Raw genomic sequence first — 27,232 nt, 5'->3', positions numbered from 1 at the left:
ACCGACGCTGGAGAGGGGAGTTGAACATTTAATGAGGAACAGACAGGTAACAGGGCAGGAACAGCGTCAGCACACCGGTATACAAAGACATACAGACATTAATGCAGCAGCGGGGAACAGAGATAGGGAACTGACAAATATAGGGGAGGTAATAAGCGGGTGATTGAGGAAGGTGTGCGTACTGATGGTGGCAGGAGTGCATAATGCTGGGAAGCCTGGTGCTGGGAGGGGGAGCGGGGGCAGGCGTGACAGCACTTTGTTTCGTTTTACCTGTTTTTTATTAAAAGTTCTTTGTATATATCCTTAAAAATTATGCTGATTCATGATTTCGACTGGCTGGGAAAAGCTGCCTGCCTGCCTGTCTGTCTCATCCAGACTCCCGACAAGCTCATTACTACAGTATGTGACAGCTGGAGATCGAATTCGAATATTGAAACAATGTTGCAAATGTCGGAGAGATAGACCGCAAGGTTTATACAAATCTCCGCTGTTGAAAACTAAATGTTTGTGAATTAATGTATAGATGTTTTTTTTTTTATAGCGGAGATCAAGTTTATAAATTGCCTGGCTGGGCTGATGAGACAGTGGATTGCGCAGTGTCGTGGAAATTCTAATCAAAAGGAAGAGATTCTGCAGATTCTTCAATACAACAACTTTTTATTATCAGATTTGTAAATCTTGAGCAGTTAACAATCCACTCAACAGTGCAGCGTTAATAGCCCAACGAACAAGAGTTGGGTCTCAGCTTTTATAACCTTTGTCTACGTGGCAGATTAGCAGGTGTGTGAGATCATGGTGGGAAGATAGCGTACAAACAAGTGATAACGCCAGTTTTGTTACTCCTTTCTGCTAATAGAATTGTCGCTGCTGCTCAAACTGGCCTTTGTTCTCTTCATATCTCTACACAGCTGTGTCCTTGAAAGATACTAGAAGAACAGTATGGACCAAAAAACTGGTCACTCTCAGATGGCCCTTTGTCTTTTGGCCGTGTGACTAAGTTACTCAGAAACAAAAGAGGAAAAACACTGTCTTCTTCTTACTTGAGAGAAACAGACAGTGGAAATGTACAGGTTAAGGCTAATACAGCGCATGTGCATAACAAAGTTTGTAATTTTCCCCCATAGCAGTCAGATGGAACAGAGGAAATAGGCATTTTAACGTCAGAGATTTAGCCGGTGGTAACTTGTGGAATAGACACCGGCTGGAATTCGATTTTAACCAATTAGCATTCAGGATTAGACCCACCCATTGTACACATTTCTACTGGCAAATTAACACATTTCTAGTGGCAAATGTGTTAAATTATTGCCATGGTATAAAAGGGATAATCAACTCAGTGTTCTCTGGAAAATAATGCAACTCCTTGGAAGGTCAGTTACAGTACACTCCACTAGAGTAGGGGAACACACCTTCCACGTCGTTCATTATTTTCCATAGAACTCATAGCCCCTCGTTGATTATCCCTTATGTAGAAATGTGTTCAACATCCACTGAAGTAGCTAGCTATGGCAAGTTTACGAGATAGCTACTGTAGTTGCCATGGTAACCAAACAAACAGCTAACAAAACCATCAGTCCTAGCTTGCCATTATGAAAATCGAATTCAACAATGCCAATAATGTTTTCAATTTTCAGCAGCTCAAACATCGAACATGTAAGAATGAACTATATCCATTGAATTGTGCAGTGCAAATACAGTGCATTATAGGGAAATAATGCACGCTCTAGAATGCCCTTCAAGCCAATCAGAAATAAGTATTCAAAAATCCCATGGTATAATTAAGCAATACTGCATGAGGGGGTGTGGTATATGGCCAATATACCACAGCTAAGTGCTGTTCTTAGCACAACGCAATGCGGAGTGCCTGGATACAGCCTTTAGCCATGGTATATTGGCCATATACCACAAACCCCTGAGGTGCCTTATTACTATTATAAACTGGTTACCAACGTAATTAGAACTGCAACACTCCGTATTATTTAGTGCCCCATAAAATTACACCATATATAGATTCTACAGACCCTACTGAGTACTCCCAACACCACTTTTACATTGGCACAAATAATACTTTTTTTCAATTTCAGCCCACAATTGTCAACATACCACTCTGAACATTCTATTTTTCAATATGGTCTTGATTTGATTGATTCTCCATAAATTCCTTCTTGCATTTGCTTATAAGCGCAATAAAAATCGTCATTGATTAAAATGTAATATATTTTGAATTAGTTATCCACCTTGCAATGTTTTGAAATGCAGGATTTAATTTTGAAGGTTTCCTCATTACCATAGGAAAGCGACGTCACCGTCAGTGCTGCAAGCAGAATAGCAGTTCTGTTATTTTGGGCGTACAACCACCCTTTGTGAGGCTTTCAATATTACATAATTAATGTATTGCTTTGTGCAATTCTAATGGGGTTCGGTATGAATCGATATTTTGGTAGATGACGTATCTGCAACATGATAGAAGCTCCAAGCCGCAGCCTACAGGCTGATTTTAATGTGGACTGGGTATGGGATGCTTATTTGACAGCGCACTGATGTTCTCGTTGCCAGGAAGGATTTGACTCTGACAGTCATATTTATTGTCGATGTCACGGAATTCATCGCGTTTTCATGTTTTGTAACGATATGCGATAAATTCGCAGAAACTCTTCCTTTTTCATGGCCTCGGTGGCACGGTTTTGGGGGTCTGCAAACACAAATTCCAAGCTCTACATTTACGAAAATACCACACCACTTATGTCCACCCGACAGTGTTCAAGGGTATTGGGCTTGGGTGGTGTCTTCCCGGGAGTAGATACACCCAGGTCCGGCGAGCCTAACAGGGAGATCTTCGAGGCCTGCAGAAACGGAGATGTGGAGCGCGTGAGGAGGCTTGTCAGACCGGAGAATGTAAACAGTAGAGACACCGCCGGCAGAAAATCCACCCCGCTGCATTTCGCCGCTGGTAAGAACAGTTGATACCATGTTGCTAGGCGCAGGAAACATCTCGCTACAATGTTTCACACTGCAAACGCAACAAATATAGCAGACAATGTAACGAGACACGCTGTACAGTTAATAGTTTATTGTAACAGAATAATCCAGACACAAAGGCGTCTGTACAATGTGCGTCCACAATACATTCCCTAGTATCAAGTTGATTCATAAAGGACTTATTTTGAGGATTTACTATTGTATTATCTTATGTTATATTACACCTGCTATTTGATGTATCAATGCATTTATTAATAAGCAGTAACAGTCATTTTCCAATTACGAAAATGAATCAACGCATAACCACTAAGTAGGTCTGTTCATGCCTCTCTGTGGACCAGGTGCACCTATAAATCCATACCATCTCTCTTATTCAGGATTTGGCCGCAGGGATGTGGTGGACTACCTACTACAAAATGGAGCCAACGTGCATGCCCGGGATGAGGGAGGCCTCGTATCTCTCCACAACGCCTGCTCCTTCGGCCATTCTGAGGTGGTCAACCTGCTCCTGCGCCATGGGGCTGATGCCAACTCCAGGGACAACTGGAGTTACACACCCCTCCACGAGGCCGCCATAAAGGGGAAGAGCGAAGTCTGCATAGGTACAGTTGGATTCTGGCCTCCCTGTGAGGCTGTCCCCTTGGGAAAATATGCGTAGTTTAAGCACAGTGACTGTTCTCTCATGGCTTCAAGTATCATGGTCACATCTCCAGAAGAATCAGTCATAGATACCGTCTGTAATGTGCTTTAAGGACCGCTTTTGTAAAAGCCAAGTATGGCAACTTTGGTGTGCCCTCTCCATGTTGTCGGTGTAGAACATAAGCTATTTGTTGATATATTGTAAATGCTGATATGGGTGAATTTGGTGTTGTAGTGCTCCTGCAACACGGAGCAGAGCCAACGATTCGTAACACGGATGGGAGGACAGCGCTGGACCTGGCTGAAGCGTCCACTAAAGCAGTGCTGACCGGTGAGTGGGAGGAACATGTTCCTCACAAGCACTTTAGAAGCACCAAATTGCATGATTGAGTTAGTTTGCACTCCTTGCATCTATTTTTGGGCATGGGAACAGAATAAAACTGTTCCTCTGGGAACCAAGAGTGACAGAACACGTAGTTGAATGAATCAAAACAGTGAAGAACAAAAGTTATCTTGGAATACGTGGGCTAATATGTTTCCACACTTTCCTAATCACAGGTGAATATAGAAAAGATGACCTGCTGGAAAGTGCAAGGTGGAGTATATCTCAGATTTTTAAATGACCACCGTTCAGATGCCTTGTAATCAACTGTGACCGTTACTGTGATCTAAATGTTCTAATACATGTGATGCTTTCATAGGAGTGGGAATGAAGACAAGTTGATGGCCCTGTTAACACCGTTGAATGTGAACTGTCACGCCAGTGACGGTCGGAAGGTAATTCACATGCTCTCCTGAACTATTCATGAACAGACCACATTTTTCCATCACCTCTCTAAAATTCCAAATGCACTAAAATGAGGTAAAAGACAGATAGTGGTGCCCAAAACGTGTTACTAACAAAGAGCGTGTCAGTCTGGACAAACAAACAAATCCATTTCAAATGGTCCTTTGTGGTGCGTCTTTCAGTCCTCCCCTCTGCATCTTGCTGCTGGCTACAACCGTGTGAAGACAGTGCAGCTGCTGTTAAAGCACGGGGCTGACGTCCATGCTAAAGACAAAGGGTACGACTTGGTCTCTGTCCTTTCGTCATCCTCGTTGAATCAGTATCGTACACTGCAGGGAAGGCATTGTATGTCTTTCCAATACCGTGCGAGCAATTTCTCTGACGGATGACTCTCTCTGACGTTTCAGTGATCTGGTGCCTCTTCATAATGCCTGTTCCTATGGACATTACGAAGTCACTGACATTTTAGTAAAGGTTTGTCTGAAACACATTCTTCCTGTATGTAGCTTATGCATTCTTGTGTCCCTGTATATAAAATGTACTTTTCTTAACCCAGAGGCCCATTGAACATTCAAATGCTCATTGTACAAGTCTTGTTTGACCCATGTCTCTCCATCGCCCCTCCCTTGGTAATGCAGCAGGGCGCCTGTGTGAATGCCATGGACCTGTGGCAGTTCACCCCCCTGCACGAAGCCGCCTCTAAGAATAGGGTGGACGTGTGCTCCCTGCTAGTCAGCTACGGAGCCGACCCCACTTTCCTAAACTGCCACAACCAGAGCGCCATTGACCTGTCTCCCACACCGCAGCTCAAAGAACGCCTGGCCTGTAAGCCATGTATATTTTCCCCTCTTTTTCATTGTTCCTGTTCTTTATGAACCTTGGTTTTTTTTGTTGCTTAGAGGTCGCCTACTATACTCTAATAAAACTTAATGAAACAAATGATTTTAGGCAAGGGGCAACACCTTGATAATGAGTCCTGTTCTCCCAATGCAATAGTTGAACCCCTCTCTCAGCTGACCTCTTGTGTCTGTGACAGATGAGTTCAGAGGTCATGCCTTGCTCCAGGCAGCACGTGAAGCTGACCTGCCCCGCCTAAAGAAGCACCTGTCACTGGAGACCATCACCTTCAAGCATCCCCTTACCCATGAAACCGCACTGGTAAGACACCTCACTACTGAGTCGCCAACGTACTACAGATAGTGTTGCTACAGATTATACCGTCAATGAATTTCAATGCTAGTATCCCATATATTGTTTTAAGTTTCTGGGTCACTCTGTGCTCGCCTTTCGTCTAAGCAGTGTTTTAAGATCTAAGATGTGTGTTTAACAGCACTGTGCAGCGACATCTCCCTATCCCAAGAGAAAACAAGTGTGCGAGTTACTGCTGAGGAAAGGGGCCAACGTAAATGAGAAGACTAAAGAGTGAGTGGTGCAAAGTGTCAGTCAGTAACCCTTATCCCACAAGCAATTACCAGTCACTTTACTCTTACCATTGTTGATATGACAGATATAAATGAGTCTGAATGCTCTGATAAGACTCTGAACTAAAGGCTGACGGTTTTTCCATTGTGCAACCCATAGGAAAAGAAATTACAGCCACTTTAACTTGTTTGTGATGTGATTTGTCTAAGCTTCCTGACCCCCTTGCACCTGGCTTCTGAAAAGTCACACAACGACATAATCGAGGTGTTGGTGAAACATGAGGCAAAGGTAAGTTCAGGTGTTATCATAGTGTTATTAATAGCATAAAGATCAAGCCAACGTGTGTATTTGCTTAATGGCCTATGATTCAGCGTGTGTGTGTGTGTGTGTGTGTGTGTGTGTGTGTGTGTGTGTGTGTGTGTGTGTGTGTGTGTGTGTGTGTGTGTGTGTGTGTGTGTGTGTGTGTGTGTGTGTGTGGTAATGGTGCATCAGGGCTCTAAATGTAAAACAAAATCCTTAGTGCTCCCAATTTTAAAGTTAGGACCACAAAATAAAATCTAGGAATATATTTTTGTATTGATTGAAATTAAGCAAGAGATCAGTCATTCATGCTACAATCATTGATCTTCTAAAGAAGCTATGCCTTTTCCTTTCTTTCTGTGCCTCAAAATGTTTAAATATACTGGGCCATTAGCTAGCTAATGAGGTAACATGACTGAACAAGGTGTAAACAAATGCCTGTGAGTGGTTTTGGAACGACCCGCGACATGGTTATTTATAGAACAGGCTCTAAAAAGTCACTTCTTGGTCAGGCACTCAGAGACAACTGCACAGCGGAAGCCTATCTTTACAACAGTTATTATCTGGCCGATTTTTTTTATTTTGTTTTCCCCTGGTCGCACTGGTGCTCCCAAAATAAAATGTCAGGTCGACACAGGAAATATCTAGGAGCATATGCAACCAGAATGGTCACACTTTAGAGCCCTCGGTGCAATGCATGTGATTCTTGATAATACGAAGTGTCAATATTTGATTCTATCTGTCCCTATGAAATAAATGAATTACTATTATCTCCCTATAGGTCAATGCCTTGGACAACCTGGGCCAGACAGCTCTGCACCGTGCGGCCCACTGTGGCCACCTCCAGACCTGCCGTCTGCTGCTGAAAGCAGGCTGCGACCCCCTCGTCATGTCTCTACAAGGTTTCTCTCCATCCCAAATGGGCAATGAGAGTGTGCAGGAGATACTGCATGGTAGGCTGGAAACAGCTAGGAGTATGTTACATGTTACACAAACAGACAGGAACCTGGTTTGTGATGATCATTCTGGGTTGAAATATTTGGTCCCGTTTCAAGTGTCAGTAAATGCCTTATTTATGTCTTTCAGAGGGAACTCTGATTGGAAACTCTGATGTTGACTGGCAGTTGCTAGAAGCCTCCAAGTCTGGAGATTTGGAGATTGTTAAAGTAACTATCTCCAATACATTTTGGCATAATCTGACCAACCAATGGCCTATTGTTGTAACACTCATATTACAAGTTATTTATTTCAAATGGTAACAGTAGTCTTCGTGGTAACATGTCTGCTGTCTTTGTGTTTGCAGAAGCTGTGCACCATGCAGAATGTGAACTGTAGGGATGTAGAGGGCCGTCAATCCACCCCGCTCCACTTTGCGGCGGGGTATAACCGTGTGTCTGTGGTGGAGTACCTTCTACTGCATGGGGCTGACGTCCATGCCAAAGACAAAGGGTGAGCACAGGTCCTGACTTAGGCCAGGAGCTTTTCCCGGTCAGGTCATTTGGTCAGGAAAAACGCAAGGCTCTACCTATCCTCTAATGGGCCTGAGTCAGACTCGTCGCTCAGAAGGGTAATGTGTGTCCGTCTCGCTCTCTCTTGCTCTGTCTCCTGCAGCGGCCTGGTCCCCCTACACAACGCCTGCTCCTACGGTCACTATGAGGTGGCTGAATTGCTGGTCATCCACGGGGCTGTGGTCAACATAGCTGACCTGTGGAAGTTTACCCCTCTGCACGAGGCCGCCGCCAAGGGCAAATACGAGATCTGCAAACTGCTGCTACAGGTAAGTAGTTTGTTTCCCTCTTACAGATTAGTGCTAGTCTATTTTCAATTGTGTTGGACCATCTACAGTGCCACTTGGATTTGAATGATTTAGAGTCATCACTTACCCTGAAAATAATTCCGTTTGAATTTCGAGAGACCAGATACATCCTAATCCTGTGCAGTAGAACACATACTATAGAGCCTTCCTGTTCTAGCACAGATTATCTAAACACACAGTCCTATCGCTCCCCTCCCAGCACGGTGCAGACCCGACCAAAAAGAACCGAGATGGGAGCACTCCACTGGACCTGGTGAAGGACGGGGACACTGACATGCAGGACCTGCTAAGAGGAGACGCTGCCCTGCTGGACGCAGCCAAGAAGGGCTGTCTGGCCCGGGTCGAGAAGCTCTGCAGCCCTGATAATGTTAACTGTAGAGACGCACAGGGACGGCACTCTACACTGCTACACCTGGCAGGTCAGTCAGCGCACTGGAGCTTTCTGTAAGGATAGTGATCTTGAACCCTAGTCATTGAGAGCTTCAGGGTGTACAAGCGGTTGTTCCAACCCAACAGTCACAAGTTTAAGGGTTTAGAATATTTATTGAGAAATGTAATGGATGTGAGAATGAGGATCCGGGAGGGGAATGAGAATGGACCGGGTGAAGCCGAGGGCTGCAGATGAAGGATCCAGGTGGTTGGACTCGGTAGAGTTTGGCTTGGAGTCCCAGGTAGACCTCATCAGGCCGTGGAAGTTGGGCTGCTGAAGAAGGAATGATTTTTAAATGGACCACCCTTGGCAGGAAAATCGTCACTCGTTCATCCCGAGATGATTGTGTTTTCAGCCACCGGTAGCTTGTGGGTGCTTTATATGCGCTACAGTCAATTATGAGTGCATGTCTACTTATAATAAATATATAATTATTAACATACGCCTACTGTATGATAGCTAGCAAATGAATTAGCTAACTAGCGTTAGCCTGCCTAGCTGGAACTTCTGAAGAAGTGAAATGTTTTATTTCTTCAATTTCCAAAAGATAACCAAACAAAAACTTTTTACGAGACGTGTTTGTGCCGTCATGTGCATTAGTAGCACAATTTATAACTTATTTGCATTAGTTTTTACTTACACTTGTATGTTGACTTCTCCATTGATGTTGTTTTTAAGTTTTTGCTGACTTTTCTTAGCGGATGTACAATCGCCGTGAATTGAATTATGGGGAGTTTCAGGCCTTGGAGTGAACATAATTGTACACTCGGAAAGCCGACTAAAAACGAGGGCGGAGGGGCTTACGTTGCAAACTTCCCTTGCTTGGCTAATCATTTGGACCACCCTCCAAGATGACGACGGGGATTCCCCTAAGGGCATAAGGCGAGCACGAGGGTGTGTCTTTTAAGTGTTTGAACCACAGCCATAAAAGACACACCCTCGATTTGCGACGATTGTACATCTGCTAAGAAAAGTCTGCGAAAACGTTAAAACAACATCAATGGAGAAGTCAACATACAAGTGTAAGTAAAAACTAATGCAAATACAGTTGAAGTCGGAAGTTTACATACACTTAGGTTGGAATCATTAAAACTCATTTTTCAACCACTCCACACATTTCTTGTTAACAAATTATAGTTTTGGCAAGTCGGTTAGGACATCTACTTTGTGCATGACACAAGTCATTTTCCAACAATTGTTTACAGACAGATTATTTCACTTATAATTCACTGTAACACAATTCCAGTGGGTCAGAAGTTTACATACACTACGTTGACTGTGCCTTTAAACAGCTTGGAAAATTCCAGAAAATGATGTCATGGCGTTAGAAGCTTCTGATAGGCTAATTGCCATCATTTGAATCAATTGGAGGTGTACCTGTGGATGTATTTCAAGGCCTACCTTCAAACTCTGTGCCTCTGCTTGACATCATGGGAAAATCAAAAGAAATCAGCCAAGACCTCAGAAAAAAATTGTAGACCTCCACAAGTCTGGTTCATCATTGGGAGCAATTTCCAAACGCCTGAAGGTACCACGTTCATCTGTACAAACAATAGTATGCAAGTATAAACACCATGGGACCACGCAGCCGTCATACCACTCAGGAAGGAGACACATTCTGTCTCCTAGAGATTAACGTACTTTGGTGCAAAAGTGCAAATCAATCCCAGAACAACAGCAAAGGACCTTGTGAAGATGCTGGGGGAAACAGGTACAAAAGCATCTATATCCACATTAAAACGAGTCCTATATCAACATAACCTAAAAGCCACTGCTCCAAAACCACCATAAAAAAGCCAGACTACGGTTTGCAATTGCACATGGGGACAAAGATTGTACTTTTTGGAGAAATGTCCTCTGGTTTGGCCACAATGACCATCGTTATATTTGGAGGAAAAAGAGGGACGCTTGCAAGCCGAAGAACACCATCCCAACCGTGAAGCACGGGGGTGGCAGCATCATGTTGTGGGGGTGCATTGCTGCAGGAGGGACTGGTGCACTTCACAAAATAGATGGCATCATGAGGCAGGAAAGTTATGTGGATATATTGAAGCAACATTTCAAGACATCAGTCAGGAAGTTAAAGCTTGGTCGCAAATGGGTCTTCCAAGTGGACAATGACCCCAAGCATACTTCCAAAGTTGTGCCAAAATGGCTTAAGGACAACAAAGTCAAGGTATTGGAGTGGCCATCACAAAGCCCTGACCGCAATCCTATATACAATTTGTGGGAAGAACTGAAAAAGCATGTGCGAGCATGGAGGCATACAAACCTGACTCAGTTACACCAGGTCTGTCAGGAGGAATGGGCCAAATTTCACCCAACTTATTGTGGGAAGCTTGTGGAAGGCTCCCCGAAACGTTTGAACAAGGTTAAACAATTTAAAGGCAATGCTACCAAATACTAATTGAGTGTATGTAAACTTCTGGCCCACTGGGAAGGTGATGAAAGAAATACAAGCTGAAATAAATCATTCTCTCTACTATTATTCTGACATTTCACATACTTAAAATAAAGTGGTGATCCTAACTGACTTAAGACAGGGAATTTTTACTAGGATTTAAATGTCAGGAATTGTGAAAAACTGAGTTTAAATGTATTTGGCTAAGGTGTATGTAAACTTCCGACTTCAACTGTAAGTTAGAAATACGTCTCGTAAATATGTTTTGGGGAAATTATAGATAAACATTTTCCTTCTTCAGAAGTTCCAGCTAGGCAGGCTAATGTTAGTTAGCGAATTAATTTGCTAGCTATCAGTAGGCGTATATTAAAAATGATATATTTAATATAAGTAGACATGCACTCATAATTGACTGTAGCGCATATAAAGCACCCACAAGCTACCGGTGGCTGAAATCACAATCATCGCGGGACGAACGAGTGACGAATTAACGGCCAAGGGTGGTCCATTTAAAAATCATTCCTCCCTCCCTCACCCCTCGCCCTGCAAGTGTACACTCGTCAGACGTCATGATACGTCATCAGAAGTGTCCGCTTAATTTGAGGGCTGAGGGGATAGGGTGTGTCTTTTAAGTGTTTGGACCGTAGCCATAGTGTTGCAAACGGGAATGGAGGCTGTTTGGCAGCTGGTGCTTGTTCAGTTACTAGGGAGCTGTGTTCAAGGCAATTAGTTAAAACGTTGCATTCAAGTCTGGCCAACTCTCCTGAATTTGATTGATTCAACTAACTTATCATTAACGCCTGAAAAACCGGCAGACCATCAGGATGGGACTACGGATTTAGGAGAACAACATTTTCAGATAATTGCAGTTTCTGATGAAACTAATTATGTGTCTATTTTGTCAGCTGGCTACAACAACCTGGAGGTAGCAGAGTACCTGCTTCAGCATGGAGCGGAGGTCAACTCCCAGGACAAGGGAGGGCTCATCCCCCTGCACAACGCTGCCTCCTACGGGGTGAGTCCCAGCTACCCTAATCTACTGTACACACTCACAGCACAATCACACTCTAAAGGTGTCCATTGAGTCTTCCTACTACCTGTACGGTATGATTCTTCAGAGACACAAAAGTAAACAGGATGTCTAGAGGCTTGATTGATGTGCCTAGGTTTTTTTTTTTATGAAAGAGTCAGTGCCTCGTACTTGGCATACCAAACACTCACCAAGTTCCTTGTCAAAGGCTTCTTTAAAAATGTAACCATGAATAGGTTTCAGAGATTAAGCATACCTTTGAATAAAAAAAAAAAGGCATCTTCTGCGGCCTTTAAAACAAGCTCCTTTTAAAAATAATGTAATCATGAATTGGTTTCGGTGATGAGGCGAGGGGTGAAGTATGTATGCTGGCCAAATGATTAGCACTCATGTCTCTATGACACAAAACACTGTTGGAAACAAAAGGACAGTAGATTGCTTTGATCAGACCCTTGAGAAACGAGGAGCTCATCACCACCACAGTCCTCCCCGACCACCTGGTGCTTGCTCTAACTCCACACACAGATTGGATCATCTCAAATAAGCAGTGGTGTAAATACTTTAAAGTACTACTTAAGTCGTTTTTTTGGGGTATCTACTTTGGTTTACTGTTGATATTTGGACAAATGCTACTTTTACTTCACTACATTCCTGAAGAAAAGAATGTACTTTTTACTCCATAGATTTTCCATGACACACAAAAGTACTCGTTACATTTTGAATGGCTAGCATGACAGGAAAATGGTCCAATTCACCTACTGCCTCTGATCTGGCGGACTCACTAAACAAACATGCTTCGTTTGTAAATTATGCCTGAGTGTTGGAGTGTGCCCCTGGTTTTCCGTTAAAAAAAAACAAGAAAATGGTGCCATCTGGTTTGTTTACTATAGGGTGTTGCGATTTTTCTTTAAACCAATATTCGTAACCCTTTCTCTCCCTATAGATGTTTCTCCCCCTTTTGTTTGCTTTGTTTCTTAAACCTGTGTTGGTTGGGTTACCATCTCAACCAGAGAGTAGAAGAGAAAGGGTGAATTAACTTGTAGAGGTCTTGCCCAGTAGAAGTCCTATGTCTGAGTCTGAGATGCAAGTTGACCAAAAGAACGAGAGAAAGTTACAAGACACGAACCAAGAGCCAAGTGGAGTCCAATGTGTTCTCATTTGCAGCATGTGGATGTGGCTGCTTTGCTCATCAAGTACGACGCATGCGTGAACGCCACAGATAAGTGGGCGTTCACCCCACTGCACGAGGCAGCGCAGAAAGGGAGGACCCAGCTGTGTGCCCTGCTATTGGCTCATGGGGCCGACCCCGCCCTCCGCAACCAGGAAGGCCAATCACCGCTGGACCTCGTCACGGTATCCGTCCACACACACTCGCTATCCTGTCTCCGAGCTGACAACCTCTCCCCAACACGGGAGTGTGTGGGAAGGGGTAGCATAATCTGTCATCCTCACAGCCACCACACTCACCCGTTTGTCATGTCTGCTGCTCTTGGATACATGAAATCCCTCAAATCACAACAACACCCTGACATTGTATATTGTGCTTGTGATTCGTGTTAACAGCATGTTAAACATCACTTGCATAGTCTGTTTGGAATTCTTTCCAGTTTCGCTGTTGTTGAGGAGATTCAATGTCTCTCAATGGTTGTTTCTACACTCTCACATGGCCTGACCTTCACCAGCAACCACTGGGTGACATGACCTCTTTCTAAATAGAAGAGAGGACCTGTCTCTGTCTCTGGCAATGAAATGCCTGGAAATTTCTCACTCTCATCACACATTGCTAAATGACTTGAATGTACTGTATGCATGTCAAGGGTTTGCTCACATAGGAGCATGTAGCCTTATTCATACTTGCTATGCTCTTATGGGTTATTGATGTGTTGACAACGATCGCTAATGCAGTCTAATCGTGTTCCTCTGCATGGTTGTACTGTGATTGAGTCGTCAATATTTTGTGTCATTCTTAATTTCTCCTCCACGACTTGGTAAATTAGTGACAATGCCTCTTTCTCCTTTCTTTCTTTTCTTACTACAGGTGGACGATGTTCGTGCCTTGTTGACAGCGGCCATGCCACCTTCAGCCCTGCCCGGTTGCTATAAACCGCAGGTAATCAGTATGTCTTCCCCTGTAGGGGTGGTGGTCCCCCCCAGCCTCTCAGCCAGCTCCACACCCCTGTCCACCTTGGCCTCCCGCAACAGTCTAGACAACCAGGCCACTGCCTCCACCTGCACTGCCTTCCCTGAGCTACCTGCTCTCCTGGGGCCCTCTGGGGCTGTGGGCACGGACAATAAGGAGGTTCCAGGTGTGGATCTGAGTATCGGACAGTTCCTCAACAACCTTGGACTGGAACACCTACTAGAGATCTTTGAAAGAGAGCAGGTAAGCTGAACCCCAAAACGCAGCTGGCTTATGTCTGATAACATAGATAAACTTATTTTATATAAAAAGCTTCAAGGATGTCTTCAGCATCTGATGTTCCACAATAGGCCTATGAAGCATTACTTAAGATGCTGAAGGTGAGATCTGACATTTATTTAAAGTTCACAGTTTTCCCTTTTTGAAGATCACTCTGGATGTCCTGGTAGAGATGGGACACAAGGAGCTGAAAGAGATCGGTATCAATGCCTACGGACACAGACACAAGATTATCAAAGGAGTAGAGAGACTCATTAGCGGACCTCAAAGTACGTTGCAACCATCCAAGATTTAGATTTTTACTTGATCTTCATGTATGAAAGGGCAGTGTGCTTCGATTGAAGTTCACATCCTGAATTAAGTTTTGAACTACTGCAATAGTAAAAGAAGTTCATGTTCCTGTGATGCAGGTTTGAATCCGTACCTTACGCTGAACACGGCGAACAGTGGGACCATACTAATAGATCTGGTGTCGGACGACAAGGAGTTTCAGTTGGTGGAGGAGGAGGTACAACCGACACGATGACTCGCTGTCAAAGTCTTACATCTTATTGATCATATCTTGTTGTAAATTAGAAAATGTTGACTCGACTTTGAGTCTTGCTTTTGAACAGTTGCAGAGCACGATCAGAGAGCACAGAGATGGAGGCCTTGCTGGAGGGGTTTTCAACAGATACAACATTGTTAAGGTACAGTGGGCTGGTTTCTATCCACATTAGGAAAGCAAGCTCTGCTTTATTCTGTCCAGTTTAATCTAGTTAATGGAAGTCTAGTTAATGGAAGTCATTATTCAACTGCACATTCAGTTCATGTTATTACAACTTTATTAACCATGATTGGAATGTATTCTCTTATCCCTGCTTTGAGAGAAAAGCATTGTTAATTCACTATTTTCCCCTCTTCATCTGCAGATCCAGAAAGTGTGTAACAAGAAGCTTTGGGAGAGGTACACCCATCGAAGGAAGGAGGTCTCCGAGGAGAATCACAATCACTCCAATGAACGGATGTTGTTCCACGGTAAGAGAATAATATACAGAATAGCACAGCCCACATTCCAATGAGAACCCATCATCCATGACCCTCCAGAAAGCACTTGGGTCATGTTGTGTTCAAGGTTGATCATTTTTTTTGTGTGCAAGTGTTTTAGACACTCAGAAATCCTATTTACAAGTGCTCATTCCAGCATTCATTCTGCTCTTGACCCAACAGGTTCGCCGTTTGTGAACGCCATCATCCACAAGGGTTTCGATGAGAGGCATGCTTACATAGGCGGCATGTTCGGAGCAGGCATCTACTTTGCTGAGAACTCGTCTAAGAGTAACCAGTATGTCTACGGGATAGGAGGCGGTACAGGCTGCCCTCTGCACAAAGACAGGTCCTGCTACGTGTGCCAAAGGTAAACCAGCCATCCAGTCCTTTGATGTTTCTCTACCACAGTAAACCATATCAAAGCTGAGGTCTAAGTCACCACAGTACAACTAAACCAAGCCATAGCTGGGCGCTAATAACACGCCGATGAGACTTTTTCACAACGTTAAGAAAGAATGGCTCAAGTGTATCAAGTGGATTGGATTGGAATGGAGGTGGCATGATGTCTGATTGTCTGTGATGGGTTCTATGCGTCTTCAGGCACCTGCTGTTCTGCAGGGTGACCCTGGGCAAGTCCTTCCTGCAGTTCAGTGCCATGAAGATGGCCCACTCCCCTCCAGGACACCACTCTGTCACAGGGAGGCCCAGTGTCAACGGACTGTCACTGGCAGAGTATGTCATCTACAGAGGAGAGCAGGTACGGTAACTAGTGGCTTTGGCATTAGTGTGTGACTTTCATTTTGACACTAACTACTGAAGTCACTGGATTGTCATTCTTTGTCATCAGCCTTACATTCCATTTGTAATACTGCTCCTCTTGGATCTAATGTGTTAATTGTATGGTAGCATGCCCTTAGGACTACCAAGCTGTTCAAATGAACTTCATCTGACACCTGTGTCATTTACTCTAGGCCTATCCAGAGTATTTGATCACCTATCAGATATTAAAGCCAGATGCCTCTGTGGATGGATAGAAGTGGAATGGAGGAGGGAAGAACAACAAGTTAATTGTACAGAAGAACATCTCAGCCTGTTTCTGTTATGTTCGTCGCAGCGACAGCTTTACTAAATGCATGCACAAACAGATTTTTTTTTCTTCTTCTCCATTTGAAGCACTTCCATCTGTAGCCATTCTAACAAATGCTGTGTAGGACAACTACAACTGGTTAAAGTCTAACTGTAATTCAAAAAAACTTCTGTGTTATAGTAGTTATTTTCTGGAGACATTGTATATATTTCTTTTGTACTAGCGTGTTAATTTATTTAAATTTTTATGCCCAAGTTATTGTAAATGAATGACCTATAGAATATGTATTCCATCAACCAGCAGTCAAAATCTGTGTTTTCAAAGTCTGCCTTGTGGGGTTGTCTGGGTCATATTTATTAGGGCACATTGTAGCAAAATGTTTCAAAAGTTGTGGAATGGAAAACAAATGTTTATTGGACAAGCCTAGGTGGTCACTCCCTGTTTCAGTCTGTTTTCTTCCATTGGTGCCTATTGCCTAATGGCTTATTTATCCAGTATTGTAAATCAGGAGCTGGACACAATTTTAGATCATTATCCTGTTAGAAGGTGTATTGTTTGGTCTACATAGTGACAGTTAAAAGATCAGGATCGGTGTCCTTTCATTCAGTAATGGTGGCCGTAGCAAAGTCTTCAAATTTGAGGACTCCTAAATTGTCATAAATTGCCCCTCTACAAAGTCTGTCTTGCTTTGAAAGCGGTTTGTTTTACACAACACACAAGGGTGACGAGACTATGCAGAGAAAACAAAACATGTAGTTTGTCAATTTCCCCCTGTCAGTGTTTGAATGCGCTGTGAGAACCGTGTCTGTCATTTGAAATAACGTGAAGTTAATTTACACTAATATGCTGTGGTTGCGTGATGTTCTCGCAGCACTTTGTTCCTTTTGCATGATATTCCTGTCTGATTAACTCTCGTTAAGAGTTGTACGTCATGTTTGAACAGTGTTTGCTTAGTGCTAATTGGATGTATCGTGGCTGGATCTGGGTGGGAATAATCGCCACACAAACAGCCACATCAAAATAAATGAGCTATTTGTGAATCCTTGATTGTAAGTTGTTTGTAGCCTACTGTAAAAAACTAAAATTGTAGTTGTGGCATGTAATCACTTATGTACCAAACCTTACTTTGTCTGTTTTTGTAGGTAGTGGAATAACTATCATTGTTAATTACACATTTTTCACTTGTCAATATGATGTTTCCCAAGATAGTGTACGATTAGCCATACTAGCGTACTACATAAACTACTTAACTGCATACGCATTTCGACGTTTGATCTAGTAGAATTCACTCGTCTTTTACGACTCAAGTTTGACAACCGCTGATCAATTGACACGCTGTACCAAAATTAACGAATGCCAGGAGTCAACGCAATCACGCATTAGATGACGCATTCAAAGTTCTATTTTCGAAATGTCACAGCCTACTATAAACTTTTGTTTTTTTGCACACTATTTAGTAGGCTAGTATGGATATTATATATATACAGACACTGTCTTCCTACCTAGGCTACTGCTTTCCTGCCGCCTTGTTTTCATGAGATGTTGAGTGTCCAATAATGGCACTGTATCACTCTTCAGTTGAAGATGTTTTGACATGCAAGAGAAGACATTTGGGCAGTAGGAGTGGGCTTGTTACAGTTTAATGTAGTTTAACCTTTTGTCCGATCTGAACTGAGATGTACACTACGAAGCGGGATAGAGGAATTATTGAGACCACTTTGATAAATTCTGAGTTCAACTTGGGATAACCATTGACAAGAAGGTGGCTCACCTTTTAGCCAGGCAGTGGAGAGCCGGGGCGAAAGTAACACACCCATCTTCTCAACACAGAAGCTAGTGCAGTCAGCACGTTCCTAATGTGGAGGTCAACCAGTATATACACTACCGTTCAAAAGTTTGGGGTCACTTAGAAATGTCCTTGTTTTTGAAAGAAAAGTATATTTTCCGTCCATTAAAATAACATCAAATTGATCAGAAATACAGTGTAGACATTGTTAATGTTGTATATGACTATTGTAGCTGGCAACGGCAGATTTTCTATGTAATATCTACATAGGCGTACAGAGGCCAATTATCAGCAACCATCACTTCTGTATTCCAATGGCACATTGTGTTAGCTAATCCAAGTTTATCATTTTAAAAGGCTAATTGATCATTAGAAAACCCTTTTGCAATTACGTTAGCACAGCTGAAAATTATTGTCCTGATTAAAGAAGCAATAAAACTGGCCTTCTTTAGACTTGTTGAGTATCTGGAGCATCAGCATTTGTGGGTTCGATTACAGGCTCAAAATGGCAAGAAACAAAGAACTTTCTTCTGAAACTCTTCAGTCTATTTTTGTTCTGAGAAATGAAGGCTATTCCATGCGAGAAATTGCCAAGAAACTGAAGATCTCGTACAACGCTGTGTACTACTCTCTCACAGAACAGCGCAAACTGGCTCTATCCAGAAGAGAAAGAGGAGTGGGAGGCCCCGGTGCACAACTGAGCAAGAGGACAAGTACAGAAGAGTGTCTAGTTTGAGAGACAGACGCCTCACAAGTCCTCAACTGGCAGCTTCATTAAATAGTACCCGCAAAACACCAGTCTCAACGTCAACAGTGAAGAGGCGACTCCGGGATGCGGGCCTTCTAGGCAGAGTTGCAAAGAAAAAGCCACATCTCAGACTGGCCAATAAAAATAAGTGATTAAGATGTGCAAAAGAACACAGACACTGGACAGAGTAACTCTGCCTAGAAGGCCAGCATCCCGGAGTCGCCTCTTCTCCACTACAGCCCCGTTGAGGTTAATGTGGGCCTGTTCGGCCCACCTTTTCCTGTAGTCCACGATAAGCTCCTTTGTCTTGCTCACATTGAGGGAGAGGTTGTTTCTGAGAACACTGGCACATCATTGGCCAAGAGTGATGCTCCACGCTTTTCCTCCTCTATGTTTGATACTCCCCACTAGGGCTGTGGAGGTCATGTCATCTGGTTTTGTCAGCTGGTTATTGTCATGCAAAAGACTGCCGGTATCACGGTAATTTACCATTAATTAACAGAAACGAGTTTAGCATCTCCAGGTCTCCATGCATACAAGCTGCACACAAGCCTCTGATGCACGCTTTTAAAACATCTAGATGCACTGCAATACTTAATGCAGCTGGTGGCCACACCAGATACTGACTGTTACTTTTGATTTTGACCCCCCCACATTATTCCATTTGTGTTAGTCACGTCTGTGGAACTTGTTCAGTTTATGTCTCAGTTGTTGAAACTTGTTATGTTCATACAAATATTTACACATGTCTAGGTTTGCTGAAAATAAACGCAGTTGACAGTGAGAGGACATTTCTTTTTTTGCTGAGTTTACATTATCACAGTGGTGTTGGCAGTAAGTAACCTAGTGTATGTCCGTCTAACTCCCCTGAATGCCTCTATTGATCCTACAGCTATTGTATACAGTAATCATGTGCCTTGCATACAATAATCATAGCACTGTGTGCCCTAGTAGGAAGTCCACTGTGTGCAGCTCACCCTGCACTATCAGCTTACATATATGAATAACATTGTCATGGCTACTTCTGATAAGCCTCCTAGTAATGCAATAAAAACAATCAAGCATTGTAGAAAAGGGCTAAAAATAGCCCACATTAACATATGTAGCCTAAGAAACAAGGTCCATTAAATCAATAACTTGCTAGTAACAGATAACATTAATATTCTCTGAAACACACATAGATAATACCTTTGATGACACAGTGGTAGCAATACATGCTTATAACATCTACAGAAAAGACAGAAATGCCAATGGGGGTGATGTTGTGGTGTATATTCAGAGCCACATTCATTTAAAGCTTAGAGAGGATCTCATGTTAAATACTGTTGAAGTAATATGGCTACAGGTTAATTAATCTGCCTCACCTAAAGCCCATTTTGGTCGGAAGCTGCTATAAACCACCAAGTACTAACAGTCAGTTTCTGGATAATATGTGTGAAACGCTTGATAATGTATGTGATATCAACAGAGAGCTGTATTTTCTGGGTGAACTAAATATTGACTGTCTTTCATCAAACTGGACACTCAACAAAAAGCTTCAAACTGTAACCAGTGCCTGCAACCTGGTTCAGTCAACCTACCTGGGTATTTACAAACAGCAAACAGGAATGAAATCATCAACATGCATTTGTAAATCCATCGGATGAAGTGATCACAATATAGATGCCATATCTAGGAAGGCTGGGCCTAATATGGTGTATAAGAGGTCATACAATAAGTTTTGTAGTGATTCCTGTGTTGATGATGTAAAGAATATTTGCTAGCCTGTGGTGTGTAATGAGGAGCAACCAGACGCTGCACTTGACACTCATGAAATTGCTTATTCCAGTTTCTAATAACCATGCACCCAATAAGAAAATAACTGTAAAAACTGTTAAATCCCCATGGATTAATGAGGAACTGAACATTTTTATGGTTGAGAGGGATGAGGCAAAAGGAATAGCAAATAAGTCTGTCTGCACAACCGATTGGAAAACGTACTGCAAATTTTGAAATCATGTGACTAAACTGAATAAAAAGAACAAGAAACTATTCTATGAAACAAAGATTAAATGATAGTAAAAAATCTTTGAAGCACCTTAAATGAAATGTTGGCCAAAAAGGCAAACTCAGCTCCATCATTCATTGAATCAGATGGCTCATTCATCACAAACACACTGATATGTCCAACTACTATAATGATTTTTTTCATTGGCAAGATCAGAAAACTTAGGCCTGACATGCCAGCAACAAACACCGACACTACACTGACCAAATCACTGACCAAATTATGAAATACAAGCATTGTAATATTGAGTTCCGTCTATCAACAATGACAAGCCACCTGGGTCCGACAACTAGGATGGAAAATTACTGAGGATAATAGCGGACAATATTGCCACTCATATTTGCCATATCATCAATCAAAGTCTACAAGAAGTGTGTACTTTCAAGCCTGGATAGAAGCAAAAGTCATTCCGCTACCCAAGAATAGTAATGCCCGCTTTACTGGCTCAAATAGCCAACCAATCAGCCTGTTACCAACCCTTAGTAAACTTTTGGAAAAAATGGTGTTTGACCAGATACAATGCTATTCTACTGTAAACAATAGTGGGAGCTGTTTTGCTAGACTTCAGTGCTTCATAGTCTGCTGCTGGAAAAATTGACAAAAGACTTTCAGCACGCTTATAGGGAAGGACATTCAACACACACAGGGTGTTCTTTAATGGAAGCCTCTCCAACATAACCCAGGTAGAATCAGGAATTCCCCAGGGCAGCTGTCTAGGCCCCTTACTTTTCTCAATCTTTACCAATGACATGCTTTGAGTAAAGCCAGTGGGTCTATGTATGCGGATGACTCAACACTATACACGTCAGCTACTACAGCGAGTGAAATTACTCCAACACTTAACAAAGAGCTGGAAGTCAGTTTCAGAATGGGTGGTAAGAAATAAGTTAGTCCTAAATATTTCAAAAACTACAAGCATTGTATTTGGGACAAACCACTCACTAAACCTCAACAAAATATTGAAATTGATCAAGTTGAGATGACTAAACTGCTTGGAGTAACCCTGGATTGTAAACTGTCATGGTCAAAACTGTAGCTAAGATGGGGACACAGCCCGGACCCCCCATGCATACCCCACAAGACATGCCACCAGAGGTCTCTTCACAATAACCAAGTCCAGAACACATTATTTGTATTTATTAAGGATCCCCATTAGCTACATAGAGCCATGACTACATGGAACTCTATTCCACATCAAGTAACTCATGCAAGCAGTGGAATCAGATTTAAAAAACTGATAAACACACCTTATGGAACAGCGAGGTATGTGAAGACACACACACAGGCACAGACACACGCATACACATGCTAACACACGCACTCTACACACATGTACACATGGATTTTGTACTGTAGATATGTGGTAGTAGAGTAGAGGCCTGAGGCAGCAGCTAATGGCAATCCTTAATAAATACTAATACAAATCTAAACCAGCACCTCTACCAGAGACCACCACACGGTGGTGCTCTTTGTCACATATAGATGGACTTGACCCTCCAGCCTGGTCTCATAAACTAGATGTAACATAGCACGTGGAAATCCGGGACACTCAAATTACACTGAACAAAATGATGAATGCAACATGTATAGTGTTGGTCCCATGTTTCATGACCTGAAATAAAAGATCCCAGAAATGTTCCATACGCACAAAAAGCTTATTTCTCACAAATTTGGTGCACAAATGTGTTTACATCCCTGTTAATGAGCATTTCTCCTTTGCCAATATAATCCATCCACCTGACAGGTGTGGCATATCAAAAAGCGTATTAAACAGCATGATCATTACACAGGTGCACCTTGTGCTGGTGACAATGCAAGGCAACTGTAAAATGTGCCGTTTTGTCCAACAGCACAATGCCACAGATGTCTCAAGTTTTGAGGGAGCTTGCAATTGGCATGCTGACTGCAGGAATGTCCACCAGAGCTGTTGCCAGAGAATTTCATGTTCAGTTCTCTGCCATAAGCCGCCTCCAATGTCATTTTAGAGAATTTGGCTCAACAGGCCTCACAACAGTAGACCGTGTGTAACCATGCCAGCCCAGGACCTACACATCCGGCTTCTTCATCTGCGGGATCATCAGACACTTGGACAGCTGATGAAACTGTGGATTTGCACAACTGAAGAATTTCTACACAAGCTGTCAGAAACCATCTCAGGGAAGCTCATCTGTGTGCACGTCATCCTCACCAGGGTCTTGACCTGACTGCAGTTTGGCGTCGTAACCGACTTCAGCAGGCAAATGCTTATCTTCGATGGCCACTGGCACGCTGGAGAAGTGTGCTCTTCACAGATTAATCCCGCTTTCAACTGTACCGGGCAGATGGCAGACATCATCGATGGCATTGTGTGGGCGAGCGGTTTGCTGATGTCAACGTTGTGAACAGAGTGGGGTTATGGTATGGTTAGGCATAAGCTATGAACAGCAAACACAATTGTATTTTATCGATGGCTATTTGAATGCACAGAGATACTGTGACGAGATCCTGAGGCCCATGGCCTGGATACTCAACAGACATGTCACCCATTGAGTATGTTTGGGATGCTCTGGATTGACGTGTACGACAACGTGTTCCAGTTCCCGCCAATATCCAGGCACTTCGCACAGCCATTGAAGAGGAGTGGGACAACATTCCACAGGCTACAATCAACAGCCTGATCAACTCTATGCGAAGGAGATGTGTCGAGCTGCATAAGGCAAATGGTGGTCACACCAGATACTGACTGGTTTTCTGATCCAATCCCTTACCTTTTTTTTTTAAAGGTATCTGTGACCAACAGATTCATATCTGTATTCCCAGTCATGTGAAATCCATAGATTAGGGCCTAATGAATTAAATTCAATTGACTGATTTCCTTATATGAACTCTGCCTCAGTAAAATCTTTTAAATTGTTGCATGTTGCATTGACATTTTTGTTCAGTATTATTTCAAGTTTGTGCTCTATGTATCCAGTGAGTGTGGTTCATAGCATACAGTAAGTATTTAAAAGGTGAACAGACAGTTTATTGAAGTGTGTAAATTGGCCTACTGTAGCTTTTATTTTCTTCTGAGTAGAGAAAGTAAATGCAAAACATTATTGAATTCAAACTATCTGTTTACAGGTCCACAACAATTTGCAATTCTTTTTGTGTTTCAGAAACGGTCAAATGTCACTGGAAAAGAAAACATTGGTGATCCTCCACACGTTTTCCGCCGAGTCTGATTTATAAATGGAAACATGTGTATGGCGTGAGCCAAGTTTATACATGTCAATATTTGTGTGCTTGTGCCATCTTTTCAGAAATAGCGCATGCAGAAATTGAGTGTAAAATGTACACAATCGTTATAAATGAAGCCCCAGGGCCCTTATTCACAAAGTGTTTCAGAGAACGAGTGTTTATCTAGGATTACATCCCACCCCCTCTAATTCATTATGATTTACAAGGCGGAAGTGATTCTAGTTCAATTTTCCTACTCTGAGATGGTTGTGAATACAGGCCAAATTGTACTCCCCCAGACACAGATTAAGCCTGGCCTTGGGCTATAAAACACTCTCCGTTGTCCGGGAAACTGGCCCATAAATGTCTACCTTGGCTCCAATGTATGTTTGTTTTTATATATCACTTATATGTTTAGCAAACCTGTACTCTTCACTCCCTACCTCTCCTGGAGTGGGTATGCTTTCATAGTTAAACCTGCTGCTACATTCACAAGATAACTGCCACATAATTGCCACTGCAATTAAACAGCCAATTATCTGTAATTATACTACTTGGTTCCTGCATTTTACCACATCAAAGACTTACTCGCCCACGCATGATGTATCTTTCATTCCCTTTGAGTGGAATGGTATTAAAGTACACAATGTATTGTATTAACATAATTACATTTCCTGATGAGTTATAAAAATTACAAATAACAAAGAGCAATTTATTGGTCAGTGTAATCTTTTTCTTTTTCATCTTCAACTCAATTACTTGGGGTTTGTACCAATGCTTTTATGTACACTGATGTGCCAGAATATTGCACACTATAAAACCATCAGGATGTCAGAAAATAGTGATAATAACTGCACTTTTGTAGATCAAACATAAAAAAAGACACAAAGTGATCAAAATGTAGACTAGTTTCACAGATCCTCAATTTGACCTGGAATCACATAACACTCACTGGGTCCAGTTGAGGGGAAAGGCATCATATCTAATGATATTTCTGCTTCACATTCAAGCTGCAGTATTGCAGGCAGGATAAGGTCTCTTTGGTTACGTGAGGTATTAGAGACAACGGAGACTTTGTCAAATGGTAGGTCCAAATCTTCACCGTGTGAGACCATGGGTAGGCGTTGCGCACAATGCGCAGAGGCATTGATAGTTGTGTTCTGGAACGTAGTGTCGTGGCGGTAAGACATTAACTCGTTGCTGAAATGGACAGCTTCTACAGCACTGGAACAGTATCTTTTGCAGCCCAGAATGGCGGAGAATGCTTTTCTGAAATCAGCATTAAAAGCGTATATGACTGGGTTTAACGATGAGTTTGCCCATCCAAACCACACAAAAATGTTAAAAGTGGTGTTACTTACGCACAGGCGATCACCAAGATTGTTAATGTCACAAAAAGGTACTATGCAGTTGACCACGAAAAAAGGCAGCCAGCAAAATACAAACACTCCCATAATGATAGAGAGTGTCTTCAAAACTTTCGTTTCTTTTCTAAAGGTTGTTTTTAATGAGTTTGTTTTCTCGGTTGCTTGCTGATTGTTCTGTGCGTTTTCCACGGCTGTCTCCAAGGATGATATTCTCCGGATCTGGGTTTGCGCAATCCGGTAAATTCGTGTATAAGTGCCAACCATAATAACGACTGGAATGTAAAAACTTATCAAGGACGAGGATATGGCATACGTGCTATTCAAGCTTGCGTTGCAGTCCTCTATTTGGTTGATTTGATTAGTGTCGTCCACTGTTTCCTTTTCCTCCACTGACTTGTGCCAATTGAGTTGAACGGGAATGAAGGAGATAAGAATGGAGAGGGTCCATGCCACTCCGATCATAACGAAAGCAAACCTTTGAGTCATTTTACGCTCATATCGAAAAGGGCTCGAAATTGCCCAGTATCGGTCCATACTTATTATACAAAGATTGAGAATAGACGCGGTAGAGCACATGATGTCAAAAGCTATCCAGGTATCACAGAAGCTGCCGAAGATCCAGCAGCCGGCCACTTCAGACATAGCCTTCCACGGCATCACCAGAATGGCCACGAATAGATCCGACACCGCCAAGGAGATGACAAAAAAGTTAGTCACTTTAGATCTAAGGTGTCGAAATTTGATCACAGCGGCGCACACTAGCGTATTCCCAAAAAGCGTGGAGACGATCAGGATGAACAGGACGCACCCGGTGAGAGCACGGACGCTGTGCTTGGAGCTGTCCGTTTCAGCACCTGCGGTTTCGTTGTCAGATTTCTCCATTGACTAATTACTCCTCTTTTCTGCGCATTTCAATGATAGCGTCTTTAGCGTCTTCCACACTTAGCGTTCAGTGCTCCCTTTATTCACTATGCTTTCAACTTAGTTTTGGAGACCCAACTTGCGGATTTCCGTACTAACGCATAACTACCTTAATTAATAAAACAGGACAGTTGTAAGAATCTCAGTTATTTTCTTACGCTGACGCAGTAAAACATTTTCAATTGTCGTGAATAGGTGCACTGCACATAACCCATCCTGCAAAATCGCTCCTTTTTTATATAGTGAATGGATCTCACTTAATGGTTGGATAGCTACTCATGCTTGACGATGGCAATGAAGACCCCTCCTCTTAAAGGCCCAGTGCAAATGATGATAATGTCCTTTTAGTGAAATTTCAGGGGTGGCTGCCTGGTTACATCACCAGGTGGTAAATTAGTTAATAGATCAATATGAAAGAGAGCTCCAAACCTCTCTGCCAAAACCAGCTAGTTTTCCCCTCCCCACTCAGACCATACTCAGACAGTCCTAGCGAAATTCTTGTTGAGAAATTGCCCTTCGCTAACTAAGAAGATATTTGTTTTTCTTTTTGACCATTTTAATTGAAAACAATCACAGTAAGGTACTTAAACTGATTAAAAATATAAATGCAACATGTAAAGTGTTGATCCATCCCATGTTTCATGAGCTGAAATAAAGATCCCAGAAATGTTCCATACGCACAAAAATCGTGTTTCTCTCAAATTTTGTGCACAAATCTGTTTACATCCCTGTTAGTGAGCATTTCTCCTTTGCCAAGATAATCCATCCACCTGACAGGTGGGCATATCAAGAAGCTGATTAAACAGCATGATCATTACACAAGTGC

General features: G+C 42.6%; 2 protein-coding genes across 3 annotated transcripts; one reads left to right on the top strand and one right to left on the bottom strand.

The window, feature by feature from the left end:
• The first annotated feature begins 1,852 nt into the window (after positions 1–1,852).
• LOC106589378 (poly [ADP-ribose] polymerase tankyrase-2) lies at positions 1,853–17,379 on the top strand. 2 transcript variants are annotated; one of them, XM_014179267.3, is made up of 26 exons: positions 1,853–2,950; positions 3,357–3,581; positions 3,854–3,949; positions 4,177–4,213; positions 4,320–4,395; positions 4,588–4,682; positions 4,813–4,879; positions 5,044–5,230; positions 5,442–5,563; positions 5,736–5,827; positions 6,037–6,115; positions 6,909–7,080; positions 7,214–7,293; positions 7,431–7,576; positions 7,739–7,904; positions 8,143–8,362; positions 11,680–11,789; positions 12,969–13,157; positions 13,843–14,187; positions 14,372–14,492; positions 14,634–14,731; positions 14,838–14,912; positions 15,135–15,240; positions 15,433–15,619; positions 15,853–16,009; positions 16,224–17,379. In XM_014179267.3, the coding sequence occupies exons 1-26, from the start codon at positions 2,665–2,667 to the stop codon at positions 16,284–16,286; spliced, it is 3,597 nt and encodes a 1,198-aa protein (XP_014034742.3). In that variant the 5' UTR covers positions 1,853–2,664; the 3' UTR covers positions 16,287–17,379. The 2 variants fall into 2 exon arrangements, with proteins under 2 accessions (XP_014034742.3, XP_014034743.3); XM_014179268.3 differs by lacking the exon at positions 12,969–13,157 and having other exon boundaries at positions 1,861–2,950.
• Positions 17,380–23,691: 6,312 nt separating this feature from the next.
• drd6b (dopamine receptor D6b) lies at positions 23,692–26,631 on the bottom strand. The gene has a single exon (XM_045710159.2). The coding sequence runs from the start codon at positions 26,365–26,367 to the stop codon at positions 25,030–25,032; it is 1,338 nt and encodes a 445-aa protein (XP_045566115.1). The 5' UTR covers positions 26,368–26,631; the 3' UTR covers positions 23,692–25,029.
• Between the last annotated feature and the right edge of the window lie 601 nt (positions 26,632–27,232).

Source organism: Salmo salar, chromosome 28, assembly GCF_965601325.2.
Source record: "Salmo salar chromosome 28, fSalSal1, whole genome shotgun sequence".
NCBI classification, from domain to species: domain Eukaryota; kingdom Metazoa; phylum Chordata; class Actinopteri; order Salmoniformes; family Salmonidae; genus Salmo; species Salmo salar.
Note: the sequence above shows the minus strand (reverse complement) of the source record. Positions and strands in the feature narration are given on the sequence as shown.